The sequence below is a fragment of the Lathamus discolor genome, chromosome 1 (assembly GCF_037157495.1).
Source record: "Lathamus discolor isolate bLatDis1 chromosome 1, bLatDis1.hap1, whole genome shotgun sequence".
Taxonomy (NCBI): Eukaryota; Metazoa; Chordata; class Aves; order Psittaciformes; family Psittacidae; genus Lathamus; species Lathamus discolor.
In genome coordinates, this window is record NC_088884.1 from 155,712,596 (window position 1) to 155,725,123 (window position 12,528).

At 41.7% G+C, this 12,528-nt stretch overlaps 1 protein-coding gene across 2 annotated transcripts in view; it reads right to left on the minus strand.

Moving 5' to 3' along the window:
• Window positions 1-7,204: 7,204 nt before the first annotated feature.
• Window positions 7,205-12,528, minus strand: part of HTT (huntingtin) — an 82,702-nt gene continuing 77,378 nt past the window's right edge. For both annotated transcript variants that reach the window (XM_065660247.1, XM_065660237.1), the window contains one exon: window positions 7,205-12,141. In XM_065660247.1, coding sequence (XP_065516319.1) covers window positions 11,928-12,141 — 214 coding nt within the window. In that variant the 3' untranslated portion in view covers window positions 7,205-11,927. The remainder of the gene's footprint in view (window positions 12,142-12,528) is intronic.

The window sequence follows — 12,528 nt, forward strand, 5'->3', positions numbered from 1 at the left end:
TGAGTAGGTTTCTTCTTCCTCTTCTGTTAAGCAGTCCTTTGTTTCCTGTGTCACTTGTAACCCAAGCACTCTTGATTTCCAAGACACCCAGTGTGCTCTTTACGTTGTCCTTACCATACCCCAGTCGCACTGGGAGTTTCATTTGGCTTGCCTTGCTGCAAGCTTCTCTGCTCTCACATCAGGCTGAGGGGGGTTCTGTGCTCCACATGTTCATCACTGCATCCCTGCCCACTGCTGTCTGCAGGAGCCGAGCTGCCTTCCCCAAGCACACAGTGCTGCTCTGCCCTTCACAAACCATCTTATTGCTCTGCACAAGTCATACCTGTAAAATCACATTCTCTGAGTCACCACACTTGGGTCTCTGTGCAGTGCTTTCCATCTCCCTGCATTTCTCCTGCCTGCTGACTTCTCATTGCATTTTATCTCCTCCTCCTCGTCATGTCTTGCCTTTGCACAAACAGAGGTGCACTTCGAAAAGTGCTTTTCATTATGGCTCTGAGCTAGCTCATAAATCTTTGCTTGCTATTTCCCTCCCAGAAGTTTTCCATGTGTCCTGTAGGCTATGGGAGACAGACAGGGACATCTACGTGTTATACTGTGGGTAGAAGAAAGTTTACTGTGCCCATACCCCACCAAAGTAGCCCACAACTGCATTAGTACAGAGCTCCACACCAGGACTTCTTACCCTTGGCTTGATCCTACAAGAAGGGCAGCACTTGCAGTGATCACTGGGCTCACATCTGCCCCGGTTATGGTTGCACAAACACTGTCAGCAAGGATCACAGACACTAGAGAGCTAACAACAAGTTCAATACCCTCCAGCATTTTTGCTCCAGTTTTTATTCCTGTTAATCACTGCCGAGTTCATCCTTGATGGCTGGTGAACATCAGCCACCTTCCACAGCTTGGCCACGTAACTTGTTCTCTCTGATTCTCAGTGACACTTGTCAATACTTTTCCTATCAAACCTCATTAGAGCATTCTCTCTTTTTTCTAGTTCAATTTTCAGAAATAGGATTTTCCCTGAACTTGGCAAGTCTGTTCCTGCTCCCATCCTAATCCTGCTGGAGAATGTGCATTGCTCATTACCCTTAATAACACATCTACTCGGTTTTGCTTCTCCTTTTTCTGCATACCTGGCAGTTTTGTAGCTTTCCTCCTGGGAGCTGCACAAAGCTCAGCTTCTGCACCCGTTTCTTTCCCTGCAAGTCCAGCTACAAGCCTAGGAGCCCTCACTGTGCCCTCCGTGCACAAACCAGCTCTTGATTTCTGGTTGCACCCATTTGCCAGTGCCAGCTCACCTCTGCCACCGGGTGCAAGCACAAGGAGCTGCTGCGGAACAACTTGGTTTTATTACCCTGGCTTTCCTCAGCCACATCTGGAAGAACTCTCCCTCTCCGGTACATAATCCTGTTGCAGCACCCCCTGGCAGAGCACTATCATAAACCCATCTCTTTTGCCTGCAAGCTACATACTGCAATCCCCCCAGTGAAGTATAGAGGTATCCCCCAGAATTAAAGGCTCTGTACGCATTTAAGAACTAAATACCCATTTCGTGTTCAGACCCAGACAAAAGGACAGGTAACAGAAACCGGCAGCAGCTCGGATATTGCTGCTTCTGCCCACTAAGGGTGGATTTTTTCCCTACTATTCTAAATATAAGTCTGCATCTCAAAAATATTTCACAAGGAGGTTTATAATAATTGGAAGCTTTCATGTCCCATCTGAAAGGGCTCCTTGAAACAGATTAGAAAATAAAACATCAAGGAAGACATTAGGACTGCACCTCGCTCTTTCATCAGTATATTTAGTTCATAATGCACATCAGGTGCCACAGGAACTGCTGTTCAAGGTTAAAGCAAGGTCCTTATGAAAGGGACAATTACTCTCTAGTGACAGATAAGGAGAAGAAAGTCAAAGCTAAACCTGTGTGAGAGGAAAGGCAGGAGTGCTCAAAGTGAAGCAGCTACAAAAGCCTTTCGCTCGGGAAGGGATCGCTTCAGAACCCGGCTGTGAATTCAGGTTTCCATCCGCCGCTGACAGTCCCCCTCCGTGCCTGAAAGGCAGCAGCTGCGCCAGCTCGAGCAAGCCTAGCATGGAGCAGACCTCTCCTCGGGGAGCAGGTCCGTGTAGCTGGTGGGAGCCACGGGCAGCAGCAGGACACACGGCTCAGCTTCACCGAGGGGCTGTGCTTGGCTGGGCTGGACTGCTCCTACGGAACCCCCTGGAGCATAATAAAAGCAAGTTCTTGAAAGAAAAATGAGAAGCAAAGCTCATGTCCATACCGTGCCAATTCGGTACAGAACGGAGGACTGCAAGATATTCAAACATCGTTTTGGACTTGGCATAAAACGTATCTGAAGGCTCATAGTAACAGCTTTAATTTTTTATTTGCTTACTGTGACATACCCTGATTTGCACTGCTGTTGGTCTCCAGAACCTTTGCACAGACCCAAAGTTCTCACATGATGGAAGACCAGAGGAAAAGATTGCCTCATCACACTGTCCAGGAGCACTGGGTCAGCAGACATGTGAATGCTAATGTTGCCTTCTGGATTCTTGGTAGCTTTTGGCTGTGGGACACGCAGTAAAACTTTCAACTTAGCCATGAATCCAGGTGTAGGCATAAAATATTCACGTATTTTCCTCTATGCAACTTGCAGAAATCTTGCGCCAGAGCATTCCTCCAAAAAAAACACTCTTTAAATTCCCTTTCACCAACACTGGAGCCGGAAAGCAGTTTTGTAGAAAGAGCTGCGGGACCCAGTGCACAAGCGAAACTGAAGCATCCCCCGGCTCTAATGGACATCTTGCTGTGAGGGAAGAGCAAACACAGCGCTTCATGGGTAAAGCAGTTCTCAGGGCTGCATTCAGCCCCAGTCTGTTCATAGGGCTGAGATGTAAAAGCTCAAGGACTTGACAAGAGCAAATCACACCACAGAAATAAGAATCCATCCCTTTTCCCAAAAGCATTTCGGGCAAGAGCCACCTTCCTCCTACCAAAACCCTTTTCCTAATGATCTCCCCGAGATCAGGACCGCCGAGCGCTACCCAACATCTAAATATTTAGGGATAAGCCTTGCAATCCCAGGCTTTTACAACTGATCTCCAGTCAAGGTTTCTCTCCTAGGTTGTCCCTACAGAAAAACGCAGCAATATGGAGAGACGCAACTGTAAAATTGTACAAAAAGCAGCAGAATTTACTTTTTCTGAATGTCAGGAGAGGAAAAAAGCCCACACTTGCTTTCCTCAGCTAGATGAAAGGCACCAGTGTATAAAGGATGGTTCAGGCTGACTCTGAAGTAGTAATTTACAGGGAAAATGGTAGTTCAAAGAACAAATAAAGTATTAATAAATGAAGTATGTAGTTTCAAGTTTCGCAACCTTCCTTCATCTTGCCATCGTAGCTCACTAAAAATGCATTTCCTTTCCTTGCTGCTCTGTGAACACCCATGGAGCCAGGGAGAAGTGAATGCTAAAGCTGGAAGCAAATTGGACAAACACTTCTGAACCTTTAACAACAGGCAGGAAACATCTTCAGGCATAAGATGTGGACACAGCCACTGAAGATGAAGACGGTGATGCTTCCTATCGTTCCTTTGTCCCTGGGCTGTACCTTGCAGCCACATGACGCTATTTTTCTGCCCTCACATCATCTCGAAGGCTCAGCCCCTTTCTCAAGGGCTTTCAACCTGGCTCTGTCCTGCAACGTCCCTGAAAGTGTTCTAGGTGTCTCTCTGTCCTTGGTGCATCGTAGCTGTTTGGTCTCAAGGGGGAAGATACCAACTTCAAGGTCCACAAACTGCCTTGACCACCTATCTATCCACGCGAAGGCTGCACAAAGCAGAGGTAATGATACCCGACAGAAAACAATGAGCCATGCAACTGCTTGGGGTTGGGATTATTTTTTGTAAGAAACAAACATTGATACTTTTCCCTGTCCATAACTGGCCATCAGCAGACAAAAAGGTCCTCCTATAGAACACACACTGGGCTGGCTGCATAGAATCCTATCATTGCTTCCTGCATCATGTCCTGGAGCTTTAGAGTAGAAAAGCACAAAAGAGGGAACACATCAAACAACCGTCATCACTTTGTCATCTGTCATTTTGGGGTAAATTCTTGTTTATGGGCCTCAGCTGCCACAGTTACTCTGTCTACATGAGATTTTGTGGCCAGTAAAGCGTGTTGCATAAGCATGAAACAATAAATTTGCTCTCCTGTTCTATTTTTTCCTATTTAATCAAGCTACAGAGTTGTTTGCAATTTAATCATCATTAATTCAGCACTGGCATTTACGTTTCAGCTACAGTTAATGCAGTCAAACCGAGAACAAAAGCAGCCGATACAAAGGAGAGCCAGGTCTCGCTAAGTTGTTAATAATTAATAACCACTTCCACGATATTTAATCCATCAGCAAAAGTGCAAAGGAGCTTTAAGCGCCATAAATCTCATTGCAACAAATCGAGTCCCTCATAGTTTCACCAGTCCGTATGGTCTAGCAGTCTTTCCAAGTGCAACGTGATAGCTCGACATGACTCCTTACAACACTCCATCATCACCAGTTCAGATCTTTATGGATCCCAGAAACGGATTTGTTTAATGCAATCATCTGAGACAGCTCAACTCGAATCAGACCAACTTTACTGTACTTCTATGCAGCGAAACTCTCAAACCACACAACAGGCCAGTGGTAGAGTTGCAAAATTAACCTGTCAGTGTAAGACTCTGGTACCATTGATAACGTAACTTTGTCCCTGATAACATTTCCTGAAGCAGAAGGTTCCTTTCACTTTTACTGTCAGCTTTGCTTGCAGATCACATTTCTCACCTTTCTTTAACATCATCAGACCACATGACAATGGAAACGGGTATCATCTAGAAGCTCACGTATAAGTAACTGCAGTGTATAAATACGTTGCTAAGTGAACACAGGTAGCACCACAAAAGCAGTAAGGAAGCACAAGTACAGACAGAAATGTCATTTGTGAAAGCATTTGACTTTGGTACTGGTGAAGATCAACGTCAGTACAATTAGGCTGTTACAGTAAGTCTTAAGAAGCGGCAGATTTATTCAGTCCCCTTCTTAAGATTAATTTCTTCAGAACCCACAGTTCACTCATAAACTTCAGGTCCTCTGGATCACTGAAGTCTATTCTTCTGCTACTTAGTCACATACCAATCTATTGATGACATACAACTTCGATTTTAAAGCATTAGCCAGTTAGAATATTGATTCTCCTGGTCAGGACAGAGGAAAGAAGGAACAAGCTTAACCCACATTACTAAGATATGTAAGGATAAGATGCCTCAAAAGCATTTAAAAATACCTCCTGGTTCTCCAGTATCAGTGATCATTTAAAACTGTGTTAGTTTGAAGCAGTTACAAAGGCAAAGAAAAATGAGGATAAACAAAGTATAATTAAAAGAATATCTGCCCAAACTTGCCTGAAACAAAAGTTCAAGATTGTCTTATTTTCATAGATGTTAAATCAGATGCCAAAGATGGCATTTGAAATGTCAACTTTAACAAGGCTTATCAAGGAAAGCTGAGTTTGCAGGTTTTACGCTTGTGTTTCCATTGGACGACTTCAATCCTAGAGCCATTTAACAGCAAGACAGGGATGAAAACACACTTAGTGCCGCTTCCTCAAGGGGAGAAAAACGTAGAAAAGATGTATTTAAGATTCTCACTTGGGGCCAGGACATTCGGGGAACACCAACGTGAAGTTTGACAGTGCACGTAATTCAAGATGAGCTAGATTAGCAAAAACATACTATTTAAATAGTCTGACTTCACCTGGCTCACAAGTCTGTAGGCACCTGGGGCACGGTCAAACCCAGCCCTCGGGGATGCATTTTACTGGGAACTCAAACACTGCAGCCTGGCTGAAAGAACTCCAGAATGTAAATAATGAGGTGAAACAATCAGGTTGCACTCGTTCAGAATCTACCCATGACATCTGCAGTCTGAAGGGTATGAAAACAGCACCTGGGGTGAGGATTACTCTGCCATGCTTGGATGTATGGGAAAGAACAGAAACAAAATTAAGGCAGAATTATGGCTGCAATAGAAGAGCAGGAGAGGCTTGGCTCAGAAGATAGTGTTCTATAGACTGTGTAAACTCTTTCATGTTCCTACTTCTAACTTTCTAGCAAACCTACAAGTTACAAATCTTTTCATCTCTTCGGTTATGCAAAACTCACAGTATAATTAACAGTATAATTCTACAAGCAATCAAAGCTTTTTGTCTTGTAACCAGGGTGGATCCAAGCCAATTCCAAAATGATGGCTGCAATACAGCTGCACTGATTAAAAAGAAGAAGCAAAACAATACCTACATGGGACAGGAGAGGCAGTGGGTAAGTAGAAGAGTTAAAGTTAGGAAGTATAGTCTAAGTGCAGTGCTTCATGTCCTTGTGCCTGGCAATTCATCTTTAGGGATAACCTGTCCACAAATTAAATGGGTATTCTTCTCTGAGTGACAAAGAAGACTTTATGATTCAAACAAGCCTTGAACTCTGAAGACAAAAGAACTGACCACAGCACAGCTCCGTCCCTCAGCTCTGCGGCTAAGCTAAGAGGTGACAAGAGTGGCTGCTCATTCCCCACTAACGCTGACAAGGAAAAACAAGATGTACAAAAGTTATTGTGACTGAGAAGGAAACCAGCACGCGCTTTGTGCATCGCGCTACTGCTTTAAAGCTTATGCCAGCGCTTCAGAGAACAGCCGAGCGCCGCAAAGTTAATCAAAACAAGACGTCTCCGAGCAGTTGAGCACTGCAAGAGATCCTCCAGTGCTCGGCAGCAGGACCACCCAGAAATGTCTTTTAAGATGTGAGGCTAACAGCTGGGAAACCAAGCTTAGGCAAGTTACACCACTGCTTCTCCCGTGTAACAGCACCCTCCCCCCAGGACCGCTGCAGACAAATACACCCGCACTCACAAATACAGCTGTACACTTAGATTTTTCTGATCTCATTTAAATGCCACAGAAGTTTTGGCAAGCGTGGCTATTACCTACAATTAAAAGCTAAACTGTGGTACTTCTTTGCTAATTGCAAACAGCACTGTGATTGTGGAGCACACCTACATTTGCAGAGCTTGAGTATGCTTGCGTACACCTGAACGCAACAGATACTGGGGGAAAAACTACAGTAAGAATGCATTGAGACCTTTCAGAAATAACCAGAAGAAAATCACTTACAGTAATAGTTATGTTTTATTTTCTCTCTTAGTTTCAATGTGCAGTATTTTCAGCATTTTTTCTTTTTTTAAACTTATACATCTAAAATTATATGCTTTCCTTTTTCCTTTCAGTACAATTGCTTTTGGGTTGGGGCTCCAAGCTTTTGCTTGTCATTGCCCTCAAACTATACAAGACACCACCACAGGGTGCGTTACCTTTCCCTTGTCAGGTTGATCCAACTTGATGGTATGCGTACACAGACTGATGAGAATGATAAGCTCACACAAAATGCACGTGACAAAAAGCAGCGCATGCTTCACAAATGCTCTGCAGCATTTATACCCAGTGAACTTGAACACAGCGCAAACTTGACATAGAAGCTCTCCTGGGTATGAGTGTGGGATTCTCAAGATTTTCAGTGGATACCTGAAGGTAACATGCACAAAGACTTCACCTGAAACCTCAGTATTAGGTAAAATTAGCATAGTGGACTTCCCCAAAGGTTTGCTACATTGCTTACTCTAGTTCTTACTGCAGCTTGCTTTCACTTTAAAATAATTCAGCTACCTAGAAACTACCAAAGTACTTTGCTCTCTTGTAACTTTCATCACGTGTATCCATCCTTATAACCAAAACGGTTTTAAAAGTAAAAGAGCAAAGCACCTACCGTTGTCACTTGGTTGATTTCTACCTTTCTTAGAAAGTTTACTTGGGATTGTACATGGAAAATGTTTGCTTTATGCAATGAATGTACTCGAATCTTTTTTTTCCCCTTTTACTCCCAACCCCATCCCATTCAACCACTGGGTAAGATCCTGAATGACCAAATTTCATTAAACTGTTTATTGCTATGTTTATTGCTCATTACACCCTAAAACTTATTTTATTTAGGAAGCACAAATGCTTAGCCGTGACAGCTCCACAAAAATCTTAAGACAAACCAGGTCTGCTGCTCTTGGAGAACTGTCTTTGCAGTGTTTTTGACACAACCTCCTTATCTGCTATATGAAGTTAACAGCCATTTAAAGAGGAGAATGGTGAGACAGAATGCTCTTAAGGCAAGTCTACTAAATATCAACAAATTACTTTTATCCCAAAAGGTTCCACTTGCTCCCCACTTCTTTTGATCTGGAACTGTTCATTCATTACTCAGTGCTTTAGGAATGCTGCTGGTGGTTAAGAAACAAGCAACATCTTGGTGCTGAGAAGGCATTCTTACCAAAGCAAAAAGTAATACACAATCACATGGATGCTTTAGGCAAGAAATGACATCCGAGTATACGCTTTAGTGAAGATTTACATAAACCTCACATTCAGTTTCAACTGGCAAAGAGCATAAATACTAAAGAACATACTTTGAATCCTGCAAATAAGACCTAGTTTACAACGAGCTGTAGTTTCCAACTCCTCTCTCCTGCACTCACTGCAAAGGAGGGGCATGCTGAAATGAATTGCAATCAAACTATTTAACGGGCCAGTAGACAGCTGGCCCCAAAACTATTTATAAAACATTAGCTAGCATACGGTGCTCCTGAAGGAGGGCCACGTTATGGATTTGGTAAAGTAGGCTGACAAATGACTCATAAATGAAGTTTTAAACATCAATCTGTCTTAAGTATGCTCCCAATCATGCCATACCTCTAATCTTGTAAGGTGGTAAAGAAGCCAGTTCCACTACAAAGCACATTAAAGAAACTGTTTGCTTTGGTTAGCCAGGACACCAAATGTAAGCCTTAAGGCCAAACAAATTTCTATGCTGTTCTCAATGAAAAAAAACAGCTTGATTTTCAGAATCAGCTTATTTCTTAGTGGCCACTGTTTTGCTGTTACTGTGCCCATCACATACCTCTTGGCTCTTGTCACTAGAAGCAGGAGTGATTTTAAATAGTATTTCAATGCAAGAGAAGTAAGGGTGGGGAAAGCATGCCTATAAAGTAGACAGGAAAGTGTGCTGCAGGTGAACTGTCAGATCTGAAGCACTATGTGTGTTTCCACACTAGGAAGACCTTTAAGTTACATTCCTTTAGGTCACTGAGAATATCCTAAGAGGAGGTGCCCTTCTTTAGACACTAAGGACACATTTCTGGAGGTTATACTACGACAAATCTCCAAGAGAGGTTTAAGCAGATGGAGTTTTTACTACCAGTGTATCTGTGTGAGATTAGAACTGACTGCATCAGCTTTACAGCTTGACTTGAAATGGGTAATGCAGGTATTTGCTTGAAGGCCAGCAACAGGCATTTGAGGAAAAGGGGGTCTGTCGTATCTGATGTTTTTCATCCAGCTATGTTGACTGTTTAATTCAATATATGCCTTCACTGGTCGGAAAGATTCTATGGCAAGTCCAAAATTAGTTTGGAAAGTTTTATGAAGGGTCTAGCTCCCTTTATCCCAAGGTAAAGTAACCAGCTATTCTGTGTTAATCATGAGGAGCTTAAAATGATGGAGAATTTAACAGTTTGTAACACAACATATATCGTTATATGGTGAGGATATGACTAACGATGCTTAAAAAATATATTAAAATCTATTTTAAATTTTGGAAAATAGCTTACAAAAATATCTTCACTTAAACTATATATCATACAAAAACTGACTGGTGTGTGGGTTTACAGTACAAAACGATTATCGGTGGTTACAAAAGGGAAGAGTGATCTATACTACCCTTAATGAAAACAGAGGGCATTATATCTCACTGCCTGGAATTAGTCTCTTATCAGAATTCCGGTATCTTCCAATATAACTCAAAAAGCTTTCAAACAGCATCTATTTTATTAAACCTTTTTCTGAACTCTTGTTCAGTTTCTTTTAAAAATCACCACAGTGCTGTGGCCCAAGAAAGAAAAATAACCCAACTACAGGCAGAAATAATTACTCTAGATAGTAAGATCTGTAGAGAGCTTAATATAGCAACTTCTACAGTTGTTTCTACTGCCCAAGATATCAGCTTCCTCTGTCAGTTTCTAAAAGGAAGTGATACCAAGCAGACAATTCCTTTGTAATTAATTTATGGGCAGAAGCAACAATTTTTGGTCTAGATTGGAATTATAGTTTAAATACATGGGTTTAATAAATACAAATATACACATCTGTATACATTAAAAGTTGTCACGTGTATAATTTCAACATATACATTATATACAGAAATACATACAGTACATGCTCCTCCTGACAACACTATCTCAATTTTTCCTAGTGTCACCAAAAGGTGTGATAAGAAAATGAAGAGGTTAAATACAGGATGTGACTGAGAACCAAGGTATCATTTCTCTGTAATTAAAAAATCATAACAAATGCAACTAAAGACAAATCCTGTGCTAGATTTCCCCATAGAATGCTTAGGAATCAATGGGGTTCCCTGGGTGGTGAGTAAAAGCTAAATTTGGCCCTGTGTAGTGTCCTGAATTCATGACTATTTGTACTGTGTTTATGTCTAAAGCATTGTGGATACAACAGGTAATAAAAGAGGTTGTGTAATCTAACACCTTAGCCAGTCCCAAAGTAGACACAGCAGCCTTCTGATTCTTAACTGCTAGCACATGTGTATTTATGTGGAAGTGGTCTGGATCCGGGTGACTCCATGGTCTCAGTTAGGAAAGGTCAAATGGTTACTGACTACTGGGGAGCTTGCACCATTTTGTCTCTTAAAATGCTGTGCAGTACATAAGAGCAGTTTCTTAAGTATACAAAAGGCTGATCCAGAGTAACTAGTCCTCTTAACGTTAAGTCTCAAAATAAAGGAATTCAAAAGAAGCTACCAGAAAGTGGATCGCAAGAATGCCTCCTTAGTACAGTCTCTCAAGACAAATTAATCAACATATTCCAGTTTTAAAGCACTTTTAAGAAAAAGTGAGATGCAAAACAAGATGGAATCTGTACATTAAGATGGACTTCCAAAGGGAACACAAATTCAAGCACAAGGAAAAAAAAATAATGAGGACAATATAGATGTCAAGACATTCAGTAGCATGGCTTCTGTTCATCTCAAATTACAGCACAGCTCATGCACCACACATCTTACAATTTTACATACTGTACATGATATAGAAATATTTAAGTTAAAATTTCTTTGACTGATATACTGTACTCAACTTTTAAATCCTGAGAAGAAAAAAGCAAAACGTGTGGTCACGTATGTGCACTGTATCTCTGGTATCACCAACACATACACCACAGGATATCAGAAAGTCCCGAGAGAGGAATTACATGCTGGAATTGTAAATCATGAAAACTGTTTTCTCTTTTCCTTGTTTGGGAGAGACATTAGGAAACAATTTCTATTCTGTACTACACAACAGTATATACAGGTACGTAAAACTATGAAGTTTTCTAATGACTGCAGCTTGCAATAACAGTCTTGGTGTCAGTTTCTTACCGGCTGCACCACAGTGGCTTCAGCTGAACATTAGGAGGAAGAGTAACACCAGTTACTTTGCGTGTAGTACTTGCTTGTATTTTACAGTCAGTAAGTCTCAGGGTAATCCCAAACACCTCTTGAAAAACACTGACATATTTCTTTCCACTCACAGGTCCCTCGTGTCAACAACAACAAGAACTATACTAGACTTTTCAGGTGATTTCCAGTGCTGCAGAGCACTTGTCCATGCATTCTGGAAGTAAAACTGACAGGTCCATGTTTATCACAAATGCAACCGCAGATACTTTCTCGATCTTGCATTCCCTGTAATTCACATCAGATTCCAACACTAGACATGCAGTTCCATTACACATTGGTGTTCAACATGCTGTGACCTTGTGGACATTCTGCAAACAAGTTAGTAAGCGATGATATGGGCTTCCTGGAGATGCAACCACCTCAAACACCGACTGAAAGGCTCTCCGATCCAATTCTTCGTCTATCTGATGTCGGTAGAAGTCTATGGCCACCAAACAGAAGATGTTAACATCTACTTGCTCTGATTTTCCCATTCTGCTGATAATATGTGGAAGACTGAAATGTAAGTTAAGGTCATATAATATGACAGAAGTTGTTTACCTTTTTATAAGGTAGTTTAAACACTCTTCAAGAAAATGATGCATTTTTGAATTCACAAACAATATTGAAGTGCAAAATCCTGTCACACGGCAATTAAACTGCTACTACAGAAATCCCATTACTTCATTAATTTCATGCAATTTCTTGTCACCAAAAATTCATTTTAATCTAGCAATAGTTTTCTTTATCCACTGGAGCAGAGTGCATTAGCACCACAGTCACAACTGCTGACAGCCAAAGAGCACTGCTGAGACTGTCATTAGGAAGTTTCAAATACGACATATGGCCACTTCTTTTGCCTGGTCATGAAATGCAAGTTACTCTTCTGCTTGTTTGGGGTTT